Genomic DNA, 27638 nt, shown 5'->3' with positions numbered 1-27638 from the left:
TTCTTTTCGAGCTCAATTTCTCCCATCGGAAAAAGAGGGTGTTTCAAAGTAGGTGAACTTCAAGGCCACGTCCGGCTCCAGCGGTCAGTGACTCCATACTCCCCCCTAGCTTCCTTATTCACTGAATAGCAAGTAACCACAGTATTTGAAGAGTCAAGTATCATTTTTGTATGTCATACGTTGAGATGCCTAGCAAGTGCTTTCACTTCCGCAAAATCATTTTGTTCCTCCAGCAGTCGGAACTGAAATAACGCTCTACTATCGAGGATCCCTCCAATCGATCCATCTCTTTAGCCCGAAAAAGGGCCGTCCACGCACATCTGTTTGGAAACGAGAAGCGACTGTGAACCAAAAAGCCAGGGCGTGGCCTCCCCACCCCGCGGCCCCTGCCTCCCCCCCGCCCGCTCGGCTTCCTAGGGCGGGGATTGGTCGCGGGCGAGCCCGAGGCCCTCCCCTAGTCTTATGACCCGCGCCTGGGCGGCGAGCCCTGGCTGTGGCAGCGCCGTGGTCGGTGGTCCGCGGTGCTCCCGCTCCAGCTCCGCGAGCCTCGGCCGGGGTCTAGCCGTTCTCGCCGCCGCCGCCAGCCGCGCTGCTCTGCGGGAACATGGTGTGCTTCCGCCTCGCCCGGGTTCCGGGCTCGGTGCTCGTGCTGCTCGGCTTGGTCCTGGGTGAGTTCTCGGGCCCTCCTGCCGTGAATCCGCAGCCCGGGCCCCGGGCGCCCAGTTCAAAGGCCACAACCTGAAAGACAGGTCCGGGGGGGAGGAGGTGGCGAGGCCGAGCGGCTGAGTCGGGGCGGCGGCGCCTGGCCTGGGGGCGGGGGGGAGAGCAGTGACCTAGGACTCGGAAGGCCTGCCCGACGGCTGCCGGGGAAGACGGGCTGTTGAGAGTAGGAAGGGGGCAAAGCGAGTTGGGGGGGGGGGTACCCGGAGGGAGAAGGCAGGGGAGAGTGAGAAGTGGGGCAGATCGGGGTAGCAGGAAACTTGGGAAGATACTAAGGAGTGAGCGTAAGAGGGGTACGTGCACATTCTGGGGTAACAGACACTTAGCCGACTCCTGGCTTCCTGGGATCAGGAAGACTTTGGAAGATGGTGGAAAACTATGAGGGGGGGAGGAAATTGGGCCGATTAGAGACGGCCCATGTGGAAACGTTTGAGGGAGGCGGCGGGGGTGGGGGTGGCAGGTGTGACCGTAGAGTCTGAAGGCCGTGGGGGCTTTGTGGTGGGGCTTTGTGGCTGCGGAGCAAGCGCGATTACAGAGCTGAGAAGCTACGCTGGGTTGGACTTGGGCAGTTACAGTTTTAGGGGGTGAAGGGACGGGACATGGCCGCGGCAGCTTGCAGTTGAGAAAACTTGGACCCAGCCTCTGCAGTCAAAAGGGAGAAGTGGGAACGTGCGTGTGGGTCGTGCATCTCGACGTGGAGTTATCGAGGGTGTCGGTTTTTTACCAATTTTATTACTTCCAGCCAGACCCTGACCAGAAAAGTCCCAGCTCTTTCAGTTGGGAGGGTCTCCCAGATGGGAGGTTTTGGGGCTTGGGTGTGAGTCTAGTAAACTACTTCCGTACTTTCAGAAACTCCTTTTCTTCTCTAACACAACTAGCCTCTGGACTGGCTTTACAGAGCAGGGCAGGTAATTCCCGAAGGTCCTGGTCCTATGGAAGAAAGGCTGCAGGAATGTTGACTGGTCTTGTTCTGAGCGTGTCCGCCCCCGCCCCCCAAGAGTGGTTCCCTGAGGATGTTCTTGCCAGAAAGGTGAACTTTAACCTGAATGTCTATTTCTGACCTGATTCATCTGTGCTTGTTGCTACCCACTGACTCTTGTTTGTTACCTACTAAAAAAACACAGGAGCAGACCCAGATGGGAATGGAGAAAATAAAGAAATTAGGGGTCTGAGAAGGCAATGAGAGGTATACATTTTGTAATTCACATTTCACTAGAAGGAAGAGTCTACATCGGTGGATTCTCAAACAGGGGACATTTGACAATATCTGGACACATTTTTGGTTGTCGCAAGTGGGGATTGTTTTCGCAGCTAGTGAGGAGATATCAGGGATGTTTCTGAATATCCTACAATGCAAAGGACAGCCCTCCCACTAAGTGGCCATAGTGCCAAACTTGGCAAGTCTTGCTTCCAAACCTGTGCATAGCATCAGAAGGTGCTTAATCTAATCCAGGGGTTCTGAAGGTTCTTTGCTGCAGTTCTGTGTCATCAAAACTATATTCAGAACGACACTGAAGAAGTTGTCTTTTTCACTCTCATCCTCCCAGCACTACTGTGGAGTTTTCCAGAGGCTACAGAATGTGTGATGATATCACCACTCCATTGGCTCTAATGTTTTATTCATTTCTCAGTTTTAATTCCTAGTAGAGCAAATACTGATAGACACAAGGCACATTAAACCACAGCTCTTTGAGTTCTCAGTGGATAAGAAAGCAGCAAAGGGGTCCAGACACCAGAACATTCAAGAATCCCTGACCTAGTCCATCTGCACAGGAAACTTCCATTGCCCTTTTGAAGGGGGCAATGGATGCTTTGCTTAGATACAGTATGAAGCCTTAACGCTACTGTGGAGCACTTAACAAGAGCCAAGCAACCCTGAGAATTGTTTACAAGGGAAAAGCACCTTATCAGTGACTAGAACCTACCATCTGACCAAGGCATCTGTTAATCAGTAGTTCACTGCCAATTGAGTCTGCACAACACTGTTATTGTTCAGAGAAAATGCAAAAAAATAATAGTTGCCCTACTTGTTGGCTTTCATCTCATTACATTTTTTTGTTTTGTTTTTTAATGAAAGCTTTTTTGTTTTGTTTTTACAAAAGCAGTGCTTGCTCGCTGCAGAAAATAAACAGGCAAAAAGAAGCACATAAAAGAACCCATCAGCTCCTCTCCTAGTTTGCCATTTATTGATTGGTTCTAACTAGATTCGTCCTCTTAAAAGATATCCAGGATTGAGTCCCACCACATCCAAGTTCAGAACAGGATTTGGAGGAGTAAAAGTTAATCATGTACCTAGATCACATCTTTAAAAGGTACCAGGATAAAATGGAAACCATCTCTTCTCCACAGCTGCTTTTTCTCAACGGTATTGACTCAGTGTGGAGCTTCAGCTGCATGGGTTTTTGACTCCTAAGAATTTAGCAGGCCTTACTTGTTGTGTTCCAAACGTTTCTTTTATAGATCAAAATGGATACCAAAAATAGGTTTTTGAAAACTCAATAGATATTTGTTAAGTACCTGCGGTGAATTTCTTGTTCTGCCCAAGTACCGTGGAGTCTAGCGCAGAAGGACGTGTCCTAAATTGATAGTATCATTAGTATTTGTGTTCTAGCTGTACTGTACCATTCTGTACCATTTTCACTTTGTGACTTTAGAACTCTGTCCCTGCTCCACTGACTTTTTAAAATTTTTTTAGAGGAAAGGCTGAATTGTCTTTTTAGTCTCTTCAAAGAAAGTGATAAGAAATTATTGTCACATGAAGAGAAAAATCAAAGTATCCAAACCAAAGCTATGGGGAAAAGTATTGTAAAGGTTTGCCATAATAAAGAAATACTCTGTTATTTTTACGGATGCTGTTTATGATGTTTTTATAAAATACATAGCTTGTTATGATTTTTTTGCCATTCTAAGTATTCACTTTTATATTTAACTTTATTTTTAATGTCCAGTGTTGACAACAATTATTCTACTTAAAATTGAGGTAACATTGGTCTACAGTGTTATCTTAGAAGAATAAGCTCTTCCCCCTCAGGTGTTGTTACCACACTGCACCCACCACCGAGACACCCATATCCACCAACTTTGTTTTTATAAGATACATTTTTTTAAAGATTTATTTTACTTATTTATGCATATAATAACTGAGGTACAGGCCACAGGTGGGGAGGTGAGAGGATTCACCAGAGACAGTGGGGAGCAGAACAAGCAGATCTACTCAAATACACTGCTGAGGGGAGCAGGAGAGGTCTGCTGTGTGGAACTTGTGCTGCGGTGGCTGGTGATAGTTTCATAGTGCTAATACTTATCCCCTTGCACCACCAGGGAGACCCCAGCCCACAGGTATTTATTTATCCCATGCCTGTTAGGCATCAGCCACCATACTAGGTGAAGGGGCTAGATTGAGCCATGGATAAGACAGAAGAGAGGTCCCTTACATTTTCGTGGTAAAAGAGAGCCTAGTAAGTGAATAATGTAATTTCAGATAGTGATGAGCACTGCGAAGGAAATGAAGCAGGTAATGAGAAAGAAAAATATGCAATGATAGGAGTGGGTGGTGGACAAGATGTGCCTTTACATTATGTGGTCACAAGGTCTTCCATTGTGTGACATTGCAGCACAGACCTGAGTGTTATAAGGTGGACAGCCAGATGACAAGAGGGGGTAGGGTTAGGAGTAAGTCTTGTCTTTCCTAAATTCTTAGATCAGTAAGCTAGTCTTATTTTTCCCTTTCCTCCCCTTTCAGTACTAATTAAGTCTCCTATAATGTTAGTTTCTGAGAATGTAGACTATCCTATGCACTGCTATTTTCCATTGCCTGCCTTGCACGGGGCCTGGTACATGGTTAACCCTAGGTAAATTTTTGTTGAGGGTATCCATTGGTGGGCACTGGGGATATGATGAACTCTAGACCAACTTGGTCTCTTTTTGTCTTCCGTGAACCTTAAATTATGTTTTGCAAGAAGTTTGCGTGTGTGTATATGTTTTTGGCTTGAGAACTTCAAGATCAGTGCTAAGCAGAACAGATGACTACCAGTCAGTTTACTATGTAATCCCATATAGTAATGCTAGTAGCTTACTTGTCCCCTTCAAGTAGACCTACATAATAGTGAAGGTTGACATGGAGAAGCTGGCAAGTTCTTGGTGAGAAGGAATATCAAGTTTTCACGAGTAACCAAGCTCTTCTTTTGGGAGGTGATCTAAAAGTCAGCACTGAAATTGTCTGTATGTAGCCTTATGACATTTTGTTTAAACTGACAACTTTGATTTCAGGGTTCTGCTAAGATTATTCTAGCTGTAATAGAGATAACTTGAAAGGACAGGTTTCTCACATCTACAGGACTGTAGATCTTTTAGGAAACTATTTCCTTGGAGTACAGCTTTCTTCACCTATATCCCAGTGTGGAATTCCTGATTTGGGGCTATTTCACAGCACTCTAGCTGACTGAAGTGATCGTAGGCTCAGGAGGACTGCTTTTCCTCCTGTACAGTGACAAAAGCATTCCCATCATAATTTCATATTAAAATGATCAGAGGTCCCTTCAGATCCCAAAGTGCGCTTTATAAATACTTGTTAGGTCCTGTTGTGTGTTGCAAAAGAATCTGGAAGTCCGCCAGACAAGCACTCTGCACTATGCACTTTCCATTAGTTGACTAGTGTTGAGTCTTATTTCCTTACCTACTCTCTGACCTTTAAAAAAAATCATCTTGTAGGGCCTCCCCAGTGGCTCAGCGGGTTGAGCGCAGCTCTTTGAAGCTGTCCACAGCCTCTGCAGTGTGGGTTTGATTCCCTGCCGGCCAGGGAGATTCCCACAAGGCGCTGCAGACAGCTCCTGTCTCGCCTGCTGCTCCCCTCAGCAGTGTATTTCAGTCAGTCTGCCTGTTCCGCTCCCCACTCTGTCTCTGGTGAGTCCTCTCACCCTCCCGTGCCTCTGGCCTTTACCCCAGTTCTTGTATAAATAAATAAATCTTTAAAAAAAATCAATCACCTTGTAGCCTAAAATCATATTGTTGCTTTTCTAGCTTAACAGATTTACTAGAAATCAAGAGTATCCAACAACTAAATGAGTGATTATGCCTATATTAAGAGTTAAAAATGAGGAAAAGTTAACCTGAACTAACAAATCTAAAGAAAACCATCACTCTGATACTCAGTAGGTACTATGTGCCTATGTCTTGGTTTATTTTGTTCTTTTTTTTTGGGGGGGGGCACTTTTGCTCAACATCATTTTGAATTGTGAGTTTGCAGATTCCATTAGATAAATATGATAGAAGTAAACATTTACCTAAGAGTTGAGAAGGATTCCTAAAGGTGCTGTATTTACTAGAAAGATATCTTGTAAGCTGGAATCTCTTAATTTGCTTGGTATTAGAGGTTCAAACTACAATTCTTAGCAAGGTGAACTAGCTAAAGTGTTGGACTGCCTGCTTTGAATTGTAGCTCTTCAACTCCAGGGATGCTGCTCTTAATTACCTCATTATATTGCCTCTTAGATCATTGTTTTTTTATTTGTTTTCTTTCTTTTTTGTAAAGATTTATTTATTTATTTATACATGCACTGGGTACAGTCAGAAGCGCGGGAGGGTGAGAGAATTCACCAGAGCCAGAGCGGGGAGCAGAGCAGGCAGAAGGACCGAAGTACACTGCTGAGGGGAGCAGCGGGCTGCAGGAGAGGTCTGCGCGCCATGTGGGACCCTCCTCCAGTGGCCGGGGAGCAGCCGGGGATTGAACCGGCACTGCAGAGGCCGCGGGCAGCTCCACAACCCAGCGCTCAACCGCTGCGCCACTGGGGAGGCTCTTTTTATTGGTTTTCTTTTACCACTAGTGTTATGTGCCCCCACCCCTTGTTTACAAGTATGTATTTTTCAGCTACATTTTGGGTCAAATAAGACTTGTAAAAGCCAGCCACTTTTTTCAGTGTCCTTAGGCTTCGAGAAATAAGTTCTAAGTTCTGAAAGAATCAAAGTTCTAAAATGACCTTTTTGAAAATGAAATTAAGGGGGTATATGAATTTGAGGACATTGATTTTGAGGTATGTCTTTTTCTTTGGAGGCTAAGCTCTCAGCTCTTTATATATTTTAGGATATATTCAGCTGTGAGGTTTTCTTCTTTTTTAATGTCATAAGGCCTTTTAAGAAAAAATAGGCCATATTCTAAAATCTAACATAGCAATAAGGATGGAAATGACTTGCTGAAAATGTAAATGTTTCAACTATAAACTTTTAGGAAAAGCATGATTCCTAGCTTGAAATCCAGAAAATTAACATGGGATTGAGGGCATATCTGGAAGAGTAATAGGTTAAGTTCATAATTTGGAAGAGCCGAAGGATTGGCCCGTCTGTGAAGAAATTAGGCTATTTCCCAACTTACCTTTATAATCAATCAGTATTTATTGAGAATCTAATATATATTCCACACTACTAGGAATGATAGGAGATAGAGGAAAAGTAATAGGCTTCGTCTCCCCTACCATGACACCCCTGATGGATGACATTCATATAAAAGACTCACTCCTGGAAGCCGTGGTACAGATAAGAGCATCTGTTTAAGGGAGCAAGTTGGAATTTGAATGAGTGGCAGAGGGCCTCCCTGGTGGCGCAAGGGGTTAAGCACAGCACTGTGAAGCTATCCGCAGCCTCTGTAACACGAGTTCGTCTGTACCCCAGTTCTTGTATGTATAAATAGATAAATCTTAAAAAAAAAATGAGTGGCAAAGACATCAAAAAGGAATCTTGACTCTATCCATATATATCATTCATTCTCAGACTTGGGTACTTTTTTTATTAACAAATTTTTTGCTGTATACTGTAATTTACCATGGCACGTCAATTTGCTGCCAAGTGACAGTTCTTTTGGAGCTTATAGGGAAGACAGGATTAATGGGCAGAAAATAACTGAAAAATTCAGAATAGTATAAAATATGCAGAAATATGGGGATATGAACTACGACTCCTTCTCAAGGAATTTTTTTAAGGATTTATTTATGCATACAAGAACTGGGGTTCTTGGGGTGAGAGGTGCTGGGGGTGAGAGGATTCACCAGAGACAGACAGAGTGGGGAACAGAACAGGCAGACTGAGTGAAATACATACTGCTGAGGGGAACAGTGGCCGAGACAGGAGAGGTCCGCTGTGCCATGTGGGTAGCTCTCTGGCTGGCCCGGGATCGAAGTGCTACAGAGGCTGCAGATAGCATCGTAGTGCTGTGCTTAACCCCTTGAGGCACCAGCAAGGTCCCTGAAGGAATTCTTTGTGGAAAAAATGGCTGCAGGAAATGGACAGCATAGCAGACCAGGTACTTAATTGTAAGCAACAGAAAAAGCAGAAAAGGAATTTATGAAAAAGATGTCAGTAATCTACATACCCCTTGGCCCCACAGTTTCATCCTAGATAATAGTCCCAACAGACACACATGTACATACACATCACCATAGTGTCCATTTGTAGTAGAACCAAACTGGAAACTAAAAATGCCCATCAGGAGTAGCACAGATAAGTAGTGGAATTCACCCAATAACAGAAAGCTTACATACAGAGTGTGAAAGGATAAACTGCAATTACAGCCCAAGAAGTATGGGTGACTCTTCACAGACATAATATGGAGCTAAGAAGCCACACACAAAGGAGGGCATAGTGAATGCTTTCATTTATATCAGACTGAAAAACAGGTAAAACTAATTCAAACCTTAGAAGTCAGGATAGTGGTTGCTCTTGGGAGGGAAATAGTAACTGGAAAGGGGGAAACGAAGGAGGCTCTGGGAGTACTTGAAATGTTATGTTTCTTTAGAGCTTCCATATGATCCAGCAATTCCACTCCTGGGTATTTACCCAGATGACACAGAAACATCAATTCCAAAGGGCACCTGCACCCCTATGTTTATAGCAGCACTATTTACAATAGCTAAGCTTTGGAAACAGCCCAAATGCCCAAAAATAGATGACTGGATCAAGAAGATGTGGTTCATATATACCATGGAATATTACTCAGCATTCAAAAAAGATAAACACATGCAATTTGCAGCAACATGGATGGCGCTGGAAGGGATCATGCTCAGCGAAATAAGCCAGAAAGAAAAAGAAAAATACCGGATGGTCTCACTCATAGCAGGAATCTAGAAAACTTAAATAAGGCACCAGGAAAATGAATAACTATAAGAAAGTGAAAATCAAAATCAACAAAAAACTATGAACCAGCGATACTCTATGGGTGTAGGGGGCGGGGAGGGAAGGGATTGGGGTCAAAATAAGGGGGTTGCAATTGTATGGGGAATATAAAAATAAAATTTATTATAAAAAATGTTATGTTTCTTGACACAAGTGGGTTCAGTTAGAATATTCTTTGCACTGTTTACTTAATGTTATGTGCACGGTGATGTTTCCTATATGTGTGACATCAGTAAAATTTTACTTTATAAAAAGCAAATGTGTATTGGGTAACTCAGAATTGCCATAGCTTCTGGCTTTGTATCCCAAAGTTTAGTTCACAGCCACTGATCTGCAGCAGCACTGCCAGGCATTGCCAGGCATTCAACTGCAGCTCATACCACAGGTTTCAGCAGCTAGCTCTGCTGATCTTGTTGCCTGGAAGTTTGATCCTGCTATAGGTACTTCCACCTGAGGGTGATGGTTCCTATCTCTCTTCCTCTGCCCTGTATTCAGTCTGGGTGGATGACTTTGTTAGGTTGTTGAACCTTGCAGCAAGGAAGGCTGGGAAAGCAAATGTATGTCATTTTTTCAGCTTTTGTCATGGGTGGTGATATCTGCCAGGAATTGTAAAAAAGTCAGGGTAGGAGGGGTGTTTCAGATTTTGGGCAGCAAAAATAGGGAATTCCCTGCTGGGGTGAACATTTAGGTCAGTAGAAGAAACGAGATTTCAAATGTTGGTAACAATAGAAGCCTGGGGGTAGAGGTTGAACAGAGGTGGCATTTGGGTCCAGTGGAACAAGTTTGACCAGATTAAAGGGTGTGTTCTGGGAAAATGGTTCCAGGGAAGTTGAAGGAATGGGGTGGGACAAGATTAAGGATTACTTTGAAAGTCAGGCAGAGGAGTTTAAGTTTAATATGGGAATTTGGAGCTAGTAAAAGTTTTTGAACAAGTAAGTGTCCTGGGAGAAAGAGGTATTTAAGGACCATTAACTTTCTAGGGGCAGCTAGGAGGTAGCTGTAGTAATTTAAGAGTAGGGTGATGGGATAGGAATAGAAATAAAATGCAAAGATTGGATTTAAGAGAGAATTAAAAAAAACCACCAGGATGTGAAGAAAAGAGTGCAGTAAGCAGGAACTGATTCTAAAACTTTTGAGCCTAAGGGACTGTACTGTACGTGGTCCTGCCTTTTCCTTTGAGCTAGAGTGGTTGAGAAGGGGACAATTTGGAGGGAGTAAAATAGTGAATTTTGTTTTGGAATTGTTGGGTATTAAGTGATAGGTATTTGAGCCAAGTGCTCACCATGTAGTTGGTGCTCTAGACCAGGAAGTGAAGTGAGCTCTGTGAAAGTCTCTCAGTGGAGGAGAGACTGGATAGAATATGCTGGAGCCCTGGGGTGGTTAACAGTTCTCATTTTTAGGTTGACTGGTAGACTCTTGAATTTAATAGAGTGGTACATTTGGGTTTTTGTTTGTTTTTTGTTTTTGTTTTTGTTTTTTGCATAGAAGAACTGGGGTGTAGTCCAGAGGTGTGGGGGAGTGAGAGGATTCATCAGAGACAATGGTGAGCAGAACAGGCAGATGTGCTTAAATACACTGCTAACGGGAGCAGCAGGTGAGACAGGCGAGGTCTGCTGAGCCACGTATGGGTCAACTCCCTGGCCTGGCATCGAACTCAGGCTGAAGCGGTGATAGCGCTGAGACTTAACCCCTAGGCCACTAGGGAGGCCCCTCGAGTGGTACATTTGAACCACAGCCTGCTGCTTCTTGAAGCTTCCGTTCTACAGTTTCACGTGGTTTTCTTTCTGTTAGTTGTAATCTCTTTGGAAAGGAAATTATTAATACACATGCAGCTTTTCTTTCTTATTTCTAGTGGTTTTGTATGCTTTAAATATAAGAGCATATGTTCAAGCTGGGGACTTTGAACAAGACTGAATGAGATAGCATATAAAAAACAGACTTCCAGTTGATTAGAAAAACTGTAAGCTGGCATTCTCAGCGGCCTACAGGGTACCATTGGGTTTGTGGTGACAGCTCTATTCTCTATTACACTTACAAAAGAATGGCCGTAAAACCTACTTAGGCCTCATGACGTCTTTTCCTGCCTTAGCCAGTACATTTCAGCACTGTCAGTAACTGTAAGATTTAGCATAATATGCTGGCTTGGCAAGGCATCTGGGTCTCAGAAGCATAACCATAGTTTTGTGTACAACTAGAAAGCTGTTGCTGAGATATCCCTCTTAGGACTCTATTCTCTATAGCCTATAGCATGTCCCTGCTTGTAGATGACGCCGGAGTATTCAGATATCATTAAAGGATATGCAGCTCTCAACAGGAAACAGCTCACCCCTTGGGTAAATGTGTGACAGAGAAGAAAATGCATCGCTGGTCACCCATTATTTATGCTGTGTGTTTGCTGACATAGTCTTTTGAGGCCTTGGGCTCTTCATTGTAAAGGTGATGATCCAATCTTTAACTTTGTGTAAAAGATCAGAGACAAGGTAGCTGAAAAGTCGCATGGTTTCTTTGGCTCTGTCAGGTTTCTCTGCCTAAAGAGGTAGCCTACTGAGAAACTAGGTAGTGACCTTGAGTTCATGTATGTTTTTGTAGTACAATTTTAATTATTTTTCTTTTTAATAAATCAGGTGCTGTCCCATCTTATGCATTGGAGGTTAATCAGACAGATTCAAAAAATGCCACTTGCCTTTTTGCAAACTGGCATATGAATTTCACAATAAACTATGAGACTACAAGCAAAGGTTACGTAAGTATTTTGATTTTTCTTTGAATAATAGTAGGAATATGATTTTGCTGTTTTTTAAACTTTACATACATTTATACAAATAAGATTTTGCATCTTGTATTTTTTTAAACAAACTCTTGAAGGTATTGTTAAGTGTTAAATTAATACTCTAATTCATTGATTTTTTTTTTAAAGATTTATTTATGCATATAAGAGCTGGGATGTAGGCCAGAGGTGCAGGGGGCTGGAGTGAGAGGATTCACCAGAGACAGAGTGGGGAGCAGAACAGGTGGATCCACTGAATTATACTGCTGAGAGGAGCAGTGGGCAAGACAGGAGAGGTCTGCTGCACCATGTGGGTTAGCTCCCTGGCCGGGGATCGAACTTATGCCACAGTGCTGCAGATAGCTCCATAGTGCTGAGACTTACCCCCTTTCGCCACCAGGGAGGCCCGCATTGATTTTTTTTGAGTTTCCCTTGTGGTATTCAGGTCTAGCTACTGTAATAAGTTTCTGCCTGGTTATAACCCCACCTTTTTTTTTTGTGTGTGTGTGGGACCTTCGCTTGTGGCCGGGGATCGAACTGGCGCTGCAGAGGCTGCGGACAGCCTTGCCACCCAGCGCTCAACCGCTGCACCACCGGGGAGGCCCCCACCTTTTTTTTTTTAAAAGATTTATTTTTATTTATACAAGAGCTGGGGTACAGGCCAGAGGTGCAAGAGGGTGAGAGGATTCACCAGAGACAGAGCGGGGAGCAGAACAGGCAGACAAACGGAAAGCACTGCTGAGGGTTGCAGCGGGCGAGACAGGAGAGGTCTGCCATGCCATGTGGGTATCTCCCTAGTTGGCAGAGAATGGAACCTGCACTGCAGAGGCCGCGGACAGCTTCACAGTGCTGCGCTCGATCCATTGCGCCACCAGGGAGGCTCTATGATCCCACTATTTAGAAAAAAAATCAACTTAAGAACAGAAATTCAGGAGAGTTTTCCTTTTGCTTTTAGCCGTCCATGAATTTGTCCAGAGGACTGATTTTAGCTAGTTTACACAGCAAACCAGGCAAAAGGCCACCGGGCCATGGTGGGGGTGTTTGATGCAGACTTCATTAGTACACCCTGCATAAATACTTGGTGGTCATTCCTGCCTATTTGTTCATTACCACCAATTTTCTTTTATCCTTTAGAAAAATACAACCATTTCAGACAATGGCACTGTAACATATAATGGAACCACTTGTGGGGATGGAAAGAATTTTTCCAAAATCGAGGTGCAACTTGGACCTGTTTCTTGGAGTGTGAATTTTACCAAGGAGTCTGATTATTATGTTATTGAAAGCATCTCATTGTCCTACGACACTGCAGATAACACCACATTTCCTGATGCTAAAGATAAAGGTAACCTTAAGAATTGGATTTGTGTTAGTTATGTTCTCTTATTCTTTATTACTAAGAAAAATTGTAAGTAATTTAAAATCATCCCAATGCACATCTGTCTTCCTAACTAAACTGCAAGTTTTATGTCTTTGTATTCAATGCACACACCCCCACACTCCACCCACCCCATTGTTCAACACAGGGTTGGTATTCGCTGTCATTGCTTGAGTGCTTTATAGGTGCTACCCTAAGTATGTTATCAGCAGCATCTCACTTAGTCCTGAACAGTATCCCTAGGAAATAGATATCTCAGTTTTACAGTTAAAGGGAATCAGGCTTGAGACTAAATGACTTTCCCAAAGGTAACACTATAGCTAGTTAAATGGGTGAGCTGGTTCATGTGTTTAATTATTATTACTCATTTCATTCAATAATGGACACTCAACAAATGTTGAATAAATGAGAAAACCCTTTGTAAGTATTTATTTATATGTGTACAAGTTCAGTAACCCGACACTTGGGAGAAATGTTTCATCTTTAAACCTTTTTTCTTTTTACATAGGATTTTTACTGAAAAGCAAATGATTAAAGGTAAAATAACTGAAATCAACATTTGTATCTGCTTTGAGACAATTTTAGATCAAAATGAACTTAGGAGAAAACATTGGCAATTAGGTCATTCTTGTAACTCCCCAAATTGAAATGTATATTAATATTTTGAAGGCATGGATAATGGAAATTTCGATTTTGTTAGGGATATATATAATTCTCACCTTTCTTCCCCTTCCGTTGAGATTTGCTAAGTGTGGTGTTTGCAGTAGCTTAGCATTTCTCACAGATAGTTTTTCATTCTGACCCTAGAAACACAGGTAGGTTGGTTTCATTGTCTAGACCTGGGGATAAAGGTGGATTTGGATTTATGGATATCAAAAGAGATTTTAAGAGACCAAGAGGTGAATGAGCACATGTAAAATTTGGGAGGTATTGCAGACTGAGACTTGGAAATCAAGTTCTAGTTTTTTTTTAAGATTTATTTTTTTTTAAATGCATGTAACTGGGGTGTAGGCCAGAGATGCGTGGGGTGAGAGGATTCACCAGAGACAGTAGGCAACAGAACAGGCAGATCTACTGAAATACACTGTTGAGGGGAGCAGTGGGCAAGACAGGAGAGGTCTGCTGAGCCACATATGGGTCAGCTCCCTGGCCTGGGGTCGAACTCAGGCTGAAGTGGTGAGGCTTAACCCCCCTAGGTTACCAGGGAGGCCCTTGGTTGTGTTTTTGATGTGTGTGTGTGTGTGTGAGAGATTATGAATCTTTTTCTGACAAGAGGAAAGCGCGCGCGTGTGTGTGTGTGTGTGTGTGTGATTATGAATGTTTTTCTGACAACAAGAGGAAAGCTCTTAAACCCTCTCAAAATATGGAATAAACTTTGCACATGGTACATAGACCATTAGCCCATCTGTAGATGTCTATGGTTAAAAGTACCTGATGATAGGGCCTCCCTAGTGGTGCAGCAGTTGAGCGCTGGGCTACGAAGCTGCCAGCAGCATCCGCAGTGCCGGTTCAATCCCTGGCTGCCGGGTGAGGGTCCCACATGGTGCGCAGACCTCTCCTGCTGCCCACTGCTCCCCTCAGCAGGGTACTTCCTTGTCAGTCTGCCTGTTCTGCTCCCTACTCTGGTTCTGGTGAATTCTCTCACCCTCCCGCCCTTCTGATTGTACCCAGTGCTTGTATAAATAAATAAATCAATCTTTAAAAAAAAAGTACCTGATGATAAAAGTGGTCCTGATTAGGAGCAGAGAGAAAGGACTGTGCAGAGTGGGTCAGAGTGAAAATGATAGAGAAGTTGGACCTGTGCTGAAACTCGACTGATGATGAATTTGAGTAAGCAGAGAATTTTGAGCAGAAAATTTCCAGCAGGGGGAAGCATAGTATGTGCAGCAGTAATTGGAGAGCTGCCTTATTAAAATAGAGGCGCTATGTGTAGTGGAGGGAAAGTCAGATTGGCTAGGTGCAGCGGGTCTAAATTATAAGGGGCCTTGAAAGCCATGGAAAGGCATTTAAGCTTGATGGGGTAAGCACTGGGAAATCATTTTAGAATTTTTTTAAAGATTTATTTATTTATGCATACAAGAGCTGGGGTACAGGCCAGAGATGCGGGGGGTGAGAGGATTCACCAGAGACAGAGTGGGGAGCAGAACAGGCTGACTGACTGCAATACTCTGCTGAGGGGAACAGCGGGCAAGACAGGAGAGGTCTGCTGCGCCATGTAGGTTGCTTCCTGGCTGGCCAGGGCTGGAACTCGTGCTGCGGAGGCTGCAGTTGCGCCACCAGGGAGGCCCCATTTTAGATTTTTAAGCTGGAGAATGATATAATAAATGCAGAGACGGTAGTTTATAAAGAATGTTCTGAGGGATTAATTTGGAAATAAGGAGACTGCAAGCAGAGATGCTGAAGATGCTGTTGTAATCAAGGGATGATGTGTATTGAGTGCCTGGATCAAGGTGGTAGCAGTGAAAGGAGGTGGGGTTTAGTCTGATATATTTCACTGGAAAAACAATGGATTCTAAATTGTTAACCTGTCTTTTCCCCCTTTTACTTTAAATAATGGGAGGATCCATTTTTCAAAACTAGCTTTTATGTAATATTTGAAACTCTTTGAAATTTGAATTGACTTCCTTAAATGGGCTTTTGATTATATATTTAACTTTGGTAAGTAGAAACATTTGTTTTATTTTTAGGCATCTGATAATTGAAGTAACTTTGAAGCTGCTGTTTATCTTTTTTAACTTTTTATGGTTAAAATACAGAAAAGGAGAGAGAATAATGAAACACGTACACCTCCTGTATACACGAGACACCCAGGAAAATGGAGCAACTCCCTGAAATGGCTCAGGCCATTATCTTAAAATACCATTTCGGTTAAAGACAAAAGAAGAAAGTTGGGGAATCCGTGTAGGACTTTGAAAGTGGGGAGGACAATTTATGGGAGCATGGGAAAAGCAAATGTTTGCTAAACAAGTGTCTGTTGGAGTAGATAGTGTGACAGAGGGGGATTTTTAACAGACTCTGCTAGGCCCCCCCACTCCCACCACATCCAGCTCATATGCCGTGTAGAAATTACTGATAATATTGATTCCTGAAACTGGGAGGGTGACACCCTTAACCAATGAAGGTTTTTTCTTATATGAATAAATGTCTCTTCTAAAAGGGTAACTTTTTTCTAAGATTTTCCTAAAAATAACCAGTTCAAAATAATCCCTGTGCCACAGAGATACATTTTAGGGTGACAAATTTGTTCCCCTGCAACCCGTTATCCAGAATTAATAAATGCCTTTTCTTATTTGCCTCATCTTTTTAATTATTTAAAGAATTAAAACCTGTCAGATACATTGAGGTTTTCTTTGTACCCACTCCCCAGAGTCATTTTCCTTCCTGCCTCCTGAGAGGCAACCAATAAAATGAATTTGGGGTATATCCTTCCCATTCATGTGTTTATTTTTGACTAATATGGCCATGTCCATAAACAGTGCATACTTAAAAAATATATATAGATTGATAGTACATCTCCAATATGTCTACACCTTGTTTTTTTACTTGCTTGTCTTATATAAAGCTAGTTCATGTATCTGTTCATTTTTGTTAACAGTGAGAAACAATTTTGAGGAAAAATATTCTAGTTCGCTGGTTAAAAAAATTGTTTTTTCCTTTGGCCATTAGGGGGTGCCAAGGCAGCATTAATTGGTTGCCTTTCTGCACGATGGAGAGGCAGCTTATATTTAGGACCTTGGATACCTTTCTTCCTTGCTGTTTCTCCAAAAGAAACTAAGCCATTTGGGTGAATAGTGTAATCAGTCTTCTGAAGTTTCACTATAGGCATTATAGTAAAAACTGTACAGAATGACCGTCAGTTACTACTTTCACATGCTGAAGATTTTTCTGAAACAGAATAGTCTTTAAATTTTATCCAGGAAGAGGGTCCAAATGCTTACTTTAGTTACTGTATCTTATTTTGGGATAGTAAAAATAAAAATAAGGATTTACTATAAAATCCTTGATTTTTTTAAAAAAAAACATTTTAAAAGGACAGGTTTATTTGGAAAAGAAATAGAGAGGTACCTGCAGTCACAAGTGGGCAGAAGAGCTGCCTAAAATCCTTGATTAATTCATCTCTCTTCCTTGTTTGGTCACAAAGTCCTGTTGATTGTACTTTAGATAAGTTTACAATTCTGCCTCACTGCTCTTAGCTACCCACTCTCCTCATCTTCAGCACTCCCCTCACCTTTCCCCTTAGCCAGGTCGTCAAACTTCTAACTAGTTTTCAGCTTAAAGACTTGCCTTAAACATTTTCTTCCCTGCCTATCCCCTACAATTTTGCTGTTTTTCTTAAATGGTAGCTGTGTTATTTCCGTCTTTAACAACAGAAGCTAACCTTCCGTTGCTAACAGTAAAGCCCAACCTTAGATCATAGGAATTACTTCAAAGTGTGACCACCTGTAGCCCATCTTGCCTTCCTGACTCTCATCACTGCTTTTTTTCCTCTTAATGCTAGGATTTCGGCCACAGTGGATTTGTCAGTCCTGAACATGCCATGTCCTTTGACACTTCAAGGGTGGGATGGGGCCAGCAGAGAGAAGAGTCTATACAAATATATTTCTATTATCTTTCCTCCTGTCTTCTTGGAAATAACTATTGTCAATCTTATTTTATAGGAATTATTTCCCTTAATAAACTTGTAAGAAGTGAAATTCCACTGAATGAGATATTTAGATGCAAAAGTTTATCAACTTTAAGCAATGATAATGTTGTCCAGCACTTTTGGGATGTTCATGTTCAAGCTTTCGTCCAAAACGGCACAGTGAGCGGAAAAGGTGAGCACTTGAAATGTGTGTTTCTATACATGGGCTCTAGGCTCTAATATAGAGGACACCAGGTACCTTTAATTGAAGTTGTTGTCTGAAAGCACTTATGTATTAAGATTTATTCATAGTTTACACTGGACCTTAAAGTTTTTTTTTTTTTAAATACAAGTTCTTTTTTTTTTAAGATTTTTTTTTAAGTTATACAAGAACTGGGGTACAGGCCAGTGGCGCGGGAGGGTGAGAGAATTCAACAGAGACAGAGTGGGGAGCAGAACAGGCAGACTGATGGAAAACACTGCTAAGGGGAGCAGCAGGCGAGATAAGAGAGGTCTGCCGTGCCATGTGGGTATCTCCCTGGCCGGCTGTGAATCGAACCCATGCTGCAGAGGCTGCGGACAGCTTCACAGGGTGGCGCTCAACCCGCTGCGCCACCAGGAAGGCCCTGGACCTTAAAGTTTTTATAAATACGAGCAATTTTTGTGAAACTTGCATTTTTAAGTTAATGATGTACGTTTTGTAGATGGTCTTTCAAAATCCCTCTACCTATGATCTTATCAGCTGATGAACGCTAATGTTTGTTTAAACAAATCCTCAAATAGCTTGATTGTCAGCTCTTAAGCTTTTGATGGTCTGAGATCAGAGCTTAGAAATTAGATTTCTGTGTCCTTGAGTTTTATGAATTGGTTTTGTAACTTTATATGACTTTGTAGAGATGTAATAATTTCTTACCAGTTCTGGAAAACAAATAAAAAGAGAGGTTGAAATGCCTGTTGATTTGCTGTAGGGGTAACACAAATAAAAAGGTTTATTCGGGGCCTCCCCAGTGGTGCAGTGGGTTGAGCGCAGTTCTGTGAAGCTGTCCTCAGCCTCTGTAGTGTCGTTCAATCCCAGCTGGCCGGCAGGAATCCCACATGGTGTGCAGACCTCTCTTGTGTCCGCTGCTTCCCTCAGCAGTGTATTTCTGTTGTCTGCCTGTTCTGCTCCCTGCTCTGTCTCTGGTGAATCCTCTTACCCTCCCGTGCCTCTGGCCTGTACCCCAGCTCTTGTATAAAAATAAATGAATGTTTTTAAAAAAGGTTCATTTATATTTAAATCCTATAATAATTTCTAAGCAGTTTTGTGTGGTTAACACTGTCCTCCCATATATAGCGGTTGTATGTGGGAAAGAAGAGGGCTGCCTAGCTAGGGGTGAAATGTTTTCAAACTTAAATTACACTGATTTCTTGCATCAGAGGCGGGTGAACTTCCTTGGGAATAAAGGGAGTTAAGGGTCTGAAAAGATGAATGTGTGTGCAGCAAGAGTGATTGCACATGTCTGGAGTCTGTTGCTGCACCCCAGACAACCTCTGCCCTATTTAGTTGAAAATAAAACTACCAAGGTATTCTTTCCTGGCCTTCTCTTAGGAAAAATATTTTGTTCTTCCCTGACCTTAATGAATTCAACTTTAGTTAACTTTGTCCTTTGTTAGAATATCTGTGTTCTCAAGATAGAAGTGCAACCACAGTGACTCCCACTGTTCCTACTACTACACCATCTCCTACCACCACACCCACTCCCGAGGAAAAACCAGAGGCTGGAAACTATTCCGTCAGGAATGGCAATGGTACTTGTCTTCTGGCTACCATGGGACTGCAGCTGAACATCACTAATGGGAAGGTATAGTTGTCTTTTTTTATTTGTATCTTCTTGCAAATACATGTATCCTGCTTTCAGCCCAAAGAGCAGTGTTCCACTAGAATGGTTTCATTTTATTTATTTATTTTAAAAAAGATTTATTTATTTATGCATACAAGAACTAAGGTGTAGACCAGAGGTGCAGGGGTGGGAGGAGGATGAGAGGATTCACCAGAGACAGTGGGGAGCAGAACAGACAGATCTACTGAAATACACTGCTGAGGGGATCAGCGGGCAAGACAGGAGATGTCTGCTGCACTACGTGGGTTGCTCCCTCGCTGGCAATAGTTTGATAGTGTTGTCTTTAACCCCTGAGCCACCAGGGAGGCCCTGGTTTCATTTTAAATGGAGATTTGACACTGACTTGTTGAGTTTTGATTAGTTTGGAGTTAATTGTAACCATGAAGAGTTATGTACACTGTCAAGGTGTTAGCCTCCGGGAAACCTACCATTTTATTTATTATTATTTTTTAAAGATTTATTTATTTATACAAGCATTGGGTACAGTCAGAAGCATGGGAGGGTGAGAGAATTCACCAGAGACAGAGCGGAGAACAGAACAGGCAGACTGACGAAATACACTGCTGAGGGTAGCGGTGTGCACGACAGGAGAGGTCTGCTGCACCATGTGGGAACCTTGCGGGCCGGCCGGGATCAAACCGGTGCTGCGGAGGCTGCAGACAGCTTCACAGAGTGGCGCTCAACTGCCTGCACCACCAGGGGAGGCCCAGCTTTTTTTTTTTTAAGATTTATTTATGCATACAAGAACTGGGGTACAGGCCAGAGGTGTAGGGGTGAGAGGACACACCAGCGAGAGTGGGGAGCACAACAGGCAGATCTCCTGAAATACACTGCTGAGGGGAGCAACAGGCAAGGCAGGAGAGGTCTGCTGCACCATGTGGGTCAGCTCCCTGGCCAGCCTGGATTGAACTTATGCTGCAGTGGCTGGCGATAGTTTGATAGTGCTGTCTTTAACCCCTGCGCCACCAGGGAGGCCCAGCTGTCTGTTCCTTAATTTGATAATTCGAGTCCACGATATCACTTCTAGTTGCAGTGTTCCACTGAAGCTACAGAGGGCGTGCCAAAGAACAGATCTCATTTCAGAGTCCTGTGACTTAAAACAAGCTAGGCAGATGGCTCTTGGGCTCCATAAAAATGTGCGTTTTCATCTGGCTCATTACTGAGGTAGCTTCCCTCTTGCTTTTTTTTAAGTCATCTGAGTCATAGCTTGAGGGTTGTGCCAATTTTGCTTGAGAGTAAGACACCATAAACTTCAGTATCCAGACAAGGATTTTTGTTCTCCACTGTAGTCACCTTAGAGTATAAAGTTTTGCTGTAGGCTTTGATGGATAATCTATACCTCTCCTCCTCCCCCAACTTCTTCCCCTGAAGGTTGCTTCGATTATTAACATCAGACCCAATGTAATTGACTACTCTGGCAGCTGCAATCCTCAGACTGCTCTACTTAGGTTGAACAGCAGTGACATTAAGTATCTGGATTTTGTCTTTGTGGTGAGTAACTGGTTTGTCTAAAGTTAGGTTTATTCTCTTAGAAACATCTGAAAATATAAATATCTAAATAGTTGTGATTATAAAGTATAGTCCATTGATCCCTGTTAATTCCTCAGGGTCTGCTCAGTGGTTTGTGGGCTGGATCCTTATATTAATGTTCACCAAAAATGGTTATTCTGCTGTTAGAGACCCTAGGGTAGGAACAAGAATTAACACACATTAAAAAACCATCTATCCATATAGATACACGTAATGGTAAAATATATTAAGTAAAAAAATATAAAGTAATTGCTATATTATTTTTCTCTATCGGCTAGAAACTCTCATGGTTGTTTACTATAGGCTTGGGGGGTATACTACTTGTGATAGTATTAGTAGTAACAATAGCTAACATTTATTGAGTAAACAGTAAGTACTAGGCTCTGTGTTAAGTACTTTAAATGCATTAAACCAGCATCATGAATAATGGCAGCATTTGAGTTTTTGCTGCTGGTACTTGTGTCAAAGGCTGAGCTCTAAATAGGTTTTAGGTTAAGCATACTTGTTCTTTTTCTTGCTAGCATAAATTATTGGGGACCTTTATTTCTGCCTTTTCAGAAGAAATTTCTTATTATATCCCCATAATTTTTGAGGGGTATACATGTACAGGCTGTTGCAAATGGGAATGGGAAGAGCCATTGGTGAGGGGAAATGTTGAACTCACCAACAGTTACAAACTACATTATTGTGTAAGTGGATATAAAATAGTTCTGCTTTTCAGATAGATTACTGTATCTAGGAACAGGGAAATAGTCTCAATATCTGATGTATAAAAAGTAGGTATATTGTTTGTTTTCATATCTGTACTTGGTATCTAGTCAAAAACCTTTTTGTCTATGGAATATATGTCCAGTAATTGAGGATTATATTAGGCAATCATATATATGTGTGTGTGTATATATATATATATATATATATATTTAGGCAATTATGTTTCTTATTAAGAAAGATTTACAAAAGTCTTCTCCTTTTCAGTATTCAAATTAGCATATATATATATATATATATATATATATGACCTGCAAATTACTATTAAAAACATCTAGTAAGCTTGTCCTCTTCAATGTAGTAGAAGCAGGCCTCCTAGACACATTCTCTTTCAAGGTTATCTCATAAGGATTATATTATAGTCAATAATGATGAGGAAAGTAATATTTTAGGTTCATTTCCTCTTGAATGATTGAATTTGATCTTTGTAGCTTTAAGAGTCTAAAAGGAACATGGTTTCTTTGGTCGTTCATGGGGAAATATTTAATAATTATAATATCTAATTTGCCAGTAGACTATTTGAAAATGCAATCCAAAAATAGTGAACAGTTTAACCGTGCTATAGGCACTTTGAAGAATCAAGCAACACAAGTACCTACAATGTCACCAGAGTTCAGAGGCTTATCTCAACCCTGTCATCATAGATGCTTCTAAGGAGAGATTATCACATTGAATGTGTGTATAGCGGGCTATGCTGGGGGTACAAAGGAGTCGGCCTGTATTTCTAAGGTGCCCACACTTTAGTGGTAGAGATATAAACACATATAATTACTGTTTTTGTAGAAGGCCTTCAATGCAATGCTGAGGCTTTTAAACTTGATTCTTGGGCACTATAGTATTATGGAAAGTATATACAATGTGCTAGACCAGAGGAAAATACCAAGTGATATGGGAATATAGAGGAGGGAGTGATTAATTCTGACTGAAGGAGAGTCAGAAAGGTCTAATGGAAGAGATTGCCTTTGAACTGGACATTTAAGGATGGGTCAGATTTGTACATAGGGAGATAAGGGAAGTAACTGGGAAAGTGCAGATTACTAGATAAGGGAACACCAAAAATGAGGCACGTGGCATATTTAGTGAAAGATAAGTATTGAAAAGTAGTAGGCACAAATTGTGAAGGGCCTTGAATGCTGGGCTCCTCTGCCTAAGGAGAGGAGAGATGTGATAATTTTCTTAAGATCATCTTTATGCTTCCTCCTAAAATCTCTGGGTCTGTCTCCTCGTTTTCATTCCCCACTGCCTGTGCCCCGATTCCAGTGTGCATTACCTCTTCTTCCCTGGACGATTCCATCTCCTAACCAGTCCCTCTTCTACTCCTCTCCTAATGCTATGCATTAGTTTAATCTTCCCAATGGGCAGCTCTTCCTCAGAATCCTTCATTGGTTTTGTTTTTCAAACAAGATAATACCTAAATTCCATTGCAGGATATTCACACATTGTACCCCTCTCCCAGCTGCTTCATCATGCAGTATAACCTGCATTTCTATCTTTGTGAATCTTTGCTTCTCTCCCTCTGTCTCCTATGTACATCCAATACTGGAGGAGAGAGTAGTAGTAACCAGGACATAGGCTCTGTGGCCAGACTTCCTGGATTCAAATTCCAGCTCACTGACTACTAGCCATGTAGCCTTGTACTTTGATTACCCCACATCAAAATGGGGTGTTGTGGTTATTCAACAAAGCCTCAGTTTTAAGAGGGATGCACTTAAGAAGCTCTCAGATACTAGTCTACTTGTGATTATGCTAATTTCCAGCACCACAATTCCTTGTGCTGTTGCTGTTTCTGCTTATTCCTCAGTTGATTCCTATCCAATTCAAATGGCCCATTCCTAAGCTTGCATTATTTCTGTTCCTCCCCCAAGTTGGAAGTAATTTCTCTCCTTTTAAATTTCATAATTTACCACTGTCTTTTGTGTCTTATGGTAATTTATGTATTTATCTTAACTTTGTTGGCAGATTGCAAACATGGTGGGCTCAGGACCCAAGGTCTGATTCATTTTGGCTGTTTCCTTGTACATACTAAGCACTGAAATAAATAGAATGACTGATCAGAGGAGGGCTTCAGAAAGACAATAGGGAAGGAAAGGTTAGAAATGGAGGGGCTAAATAAAAGGCAGGGAGCCCAGTCGAGAAGCTATTGTGAGCTAGCCAGAGGTGTTGAGGGCTCAGCAAGTTATAGGAGGAATATCATGGAGGGAGATGCATTGTTTGAGTGTCTTAAGAACCACACAATTACATCTGTGGTCTGAAAATCAAAAACAAAATGCAGAGGAAAGGGGTTTCCGTCACATTTTGAGTTGTTGTTTACATAGTTGCAGTTGATTCTGCTGACCTGGTCTAATTTGTGTTTTTATCTTCTGGGTAATAGTGTTAGATTGCTTTTCTTCTGTAGATATTAACTGTACCTGTATACACATATGATATGTTGATTAACTGGGGACTCTCTTTCAAACAGAAAAATGATAGCCGATTCTATCTGAAAGAAGTGAATGTCAGCATAGTCATTAATGGCACTGGTAAGCAATGGCCTGTGGGAAAAGAGTGGGTTACACTGAAGGAATAGAAACCATAATTATTTTACTACCAAATCGTGCCTTATTTAATGGCACAGAAAGTTCTATGTGAAAACTGTACTTTGACCACAACTTAAAATCAGTAACTTGGAATTATTGTTCAAGCTTTTGCAGTATCTGATATTTTAAAGCATGGTGGATAATTGTTAAGGATATGACAGAGTTCTAGACTCTGGGACATCTGTAGAAAGATAGGGGACCTAATGATCATAAGAATTGCTTTTTGTGGGTAGACCTTATACCCCAAGCTGTGAAATCTCCTGGGAACTGTCCCTTTTTATGTTGATATGAGAAGTTAATGACATATTTCTTTTCTTGAAAGATTTCAACATGGCAAATAATAATCTTAGCTACTGGGACGCCCCACTGGGAAGTTCGTACATGTGCAACAAAGAGCAGACTGTTCTGGTGTCTGAAACATTTCATATAAATACCTTCAGTCTAAGGGTTCAGCCTTTTAATGTGATGGAAGGAAAATATTCTACAGGTAAGAGTTGAGCAACTTTTATTAATAATTTATGTTCTTATGTTGACTGATAGGTGACTTTTCCTGTGAGTCACAGAAATTTAAGCACTGAAGTAGAGAAATAGGAATTTACCTCTTGGCTTTATGGTAGAGTATTAGCTTTGAGCAAGCTTTGTAACTCTAGAGTTCACTCATAATTTTGCTCAAAGTAGATTTTTTTGGTGATCTGAAAACAACATAACTCTTAAAATGTAAATTGATAGCATTAAGTGAGCTTGACTCTAGCTGTGGATGCCCTCTCTCCCCCTACCCCCCAACCCAGTTTGTGTTTGTGGGAAGTATGGTACTGGGGAGCAGCAGCACCTTTGAATATCTTGCGTCTGTCTCCTTGGGATCATCTTGCTAGAAACATGTTCATACCTGAATAAGAGCAGTTTGGTCTTAATTTATTAAAATGAAAGATTGCGGTAGCAAAGGCTCTAATATCATGAATTCTATTATGGCCAGCCAGAACAATCTGGACAGTTTTCAAAGCTTGTACCAGTGTGAAAGAGGCTTCTTGAAGTTCTGCTCAGGGTTTATCATGGTATTTATCAGATTTTAGTGAAAGCTTTGTGAAGGGCTCATTATAGTGTGTTTATTTGAATATGAGAGATGAATTTGGCATTATGAGATTAAAACTTACATGAAGAAAAAAGGTACATAAAATTCCTTACATGGCTTTTCCATTTAAGCTAATTACATAAAATTGGGGGTTTGTGGATCACAGCTCTGCTGAGCAGAGCTATTCTAGTCATCCACAGTCTTTTTAACAATTCTGTGATTTAGATGGAAATGTGGAAGTTGTTTTTAAAAGTAAATATACTGTGAGCCCTTCAACTGCCTTTGCATTAGTGCCAAATACTTGACTTGGTTAGGCTGAAATAAGTCAGGCTCTTCACTCTACCATTCTTGTGACCAGGGAGATTAATCATATTTATTAATCATATTTATTAATCATATTTATTTTTTCTCCCCCTACCCTCCTCCCAACTGAGATTAATCACACTTTAAAAATATTTTCAAGAATTGATTTTCCTTTTGGTCATTTTTGCTGATAAACTTCAATTATTGAGATCCTTTAAAGTAGATTTATTTTTGGAGTCTTTATCTTAGCTCCCCTACATTATTATCTCAATTTTAGGTCCAGCTTTGTGTTTAGAATTTGAAATCATTAACAGTGTTAATATCAGCTCAAGCCTGTTTATCTGGGCAACTGTACTAGAGATGAGCTGTGTTCTTTTTATAATTTGACTTTGGTTTTTATGTACATAGGATTACAAATGATACCCAATGGAGCACACGGCATATAATACTGATAATGAATGCATAATCTATTTGTGGAGCTAGAGTCTGAACTGTGGGTACCTATAAATATAAACACTGATAAAACTTGACTGTATAGGAGGAGGAAATAAGACTTGTAGTAAGCTAAAGTGTTCTACTTTAGCATTCTACTTCTCTACTTCTCTAGGAACAACATAAAATAGTCTCTGTAGGTTGCTGGCCCTGGTCAGAATGATAAATGTAGTAAACATAGATTAGTAAGAAGTCTCAGGTTCTTGACTTTCATGGCCTCTCACACTCTTAAATTAGGGCTCTGCAAACTTTTTCTGCAGGCCCAGACAGTGTAAGTGCTTTAAGTCTAGAGGCCAGATGTTTTCTGTCACAATTATTCAACTCCACTGTTGTAACAGGAAAATAGCCATAGGCAGTAAACAAATGAGTGTGACTGTGTGCCAATAAACTTTATTTAAGGATACTAAAATTTGAATTTCATGTAATTCTTATGTGTCACAAAATATTCTTATGGCTTTTTTTTTTTTTTTTTACCCCTCAGCCATCTAAGATGTTTAAAAGCCATTTTTAGTTCTTGGACCCGATAAGACTCCAAATTTGCCAACCCTCCCCTTAAAGGATTCCAGATACAGCCTATCCTTTTCCCATGATTAAACCTTCTTGATCTGTTCCCAGTTAAACAAACTCTACTACCGAGAGGCTAATCTGACTTTAGAAATGGACTAGGTTAGCTCTCTTTGTCTCTGATACAGTAATACTCCTATTTTGGAAAGGACTTGGAATAGAAACATATACATGTATGTGTGCATGCATGCATTCCATACAATACCAAGTGTGTTTACTCAATTGTCAGTGCATATGCAGGTTTCCCTCACTAGCCAAAAGTAGGGTGTCCCTATTTGGTATGACCCAGGAAATAACCTACCAAATCATACCAAATAGAAACACTTCTTTTGACTAGTGAAGGAAACCTGAATATGTATTCGTATATATGAATATCTATATAAAGAAACACATGTGAATGAAAGGTCATGTTAAGTTTTAGGATTTTGATTTTAAAACCATAATTTTCTATAGTTCTGTCATTAAAATATACTTGTCTTAATTACTAAAAGTTGATCTTGTTAAGAGCATTTCTAACTTTTGAATCAACATCTTTTACTTTCCAACATTCTTTTTTGATTATACTCATTATTTGTTACACACTTTTTCTCACCTACAGCCCAGGAGTGTTCGCTGGATGATGACACCATTCTAATACCAATTATAGTTGGTGCTGGTCTTTCAGGCTTGATTATCATTATAGTGATTGCTTACCTAATTGGCAGAAGAAAGAGTTATGCTGGATATCAGACTCTGTAACATTAATCCACATGTGATCTGTTATAAAAAAATAAAGCAAGTACAAGTTCCAACATGCAAAACTGTTCA

The 27638-nt window shown here is 41.2% G+C and overlaps 1 protein-coding gene across 1 annotated transcript; it reads left to right on the top strand.

The window, feature by feature from the left end:
- Nucleotides 1–589: 589 nt before the first annotated feature.
- LAMP2 (lysosomal associated membrane protein 2) lies at nt 590–27638 on the top strand. The gene is made up of 9 exons (XM_084258997.1): nt 590–668; nt 11505–11623; nt 12782–12992; nt 17684–17842; nt 19303–19490; nt 20901–21020; nt 24286–24346; nt 24726–24890; nt 27430–27638. Exons 1-9 carry the CDS (start codon nt 605–607, stop codon nt 27567–27569), a joined length of 1227 nt encoding a protein of 408 aa, XP_084115123.1. The 5' UTR covers nt 590–604; the 3' UTR covers nt 27570–27638.

Source organism: Talpa europaea, assembly GCF_964194135.1.
Source record: "Talpa europaea genome assembly, chromosome: X".
Lineage (NCBI taxonomy): Eukaryota > Metazoa > Chordata > Mammalia > Eulipotyphla > Talpidae > Talpa > Talpa europaea.
The sequence above is the reverse complement of the archived record's forward strand: the minus strand, read 5'-3'. Positions and strand labels throughout refer to the sequence as shown.

Coding starts and splice junctions, on each gene's coding strand:
- LAMP2 (XM_084258997.1), top strand. CDS start 605: ATGGTGTGCTTCCGCCTCGCCCGGGTTCCGGGCTCGGTGCTCGTGCTG. Junction 669..11,504: donor GCTGCTCGGCTTGGTCCTGG/GTGAGTTCTCGG, acceptor TTAATAAATCAG/GTGCTGTCCCATCTTATGCA. Junction 17,843..19,302: donor CGGCACAGTGAGCGGAAAAG/GTGAGCACTTGA, acceptor GTCCTTTGTTAG/AATATCTGTGTTCTCAAGAT.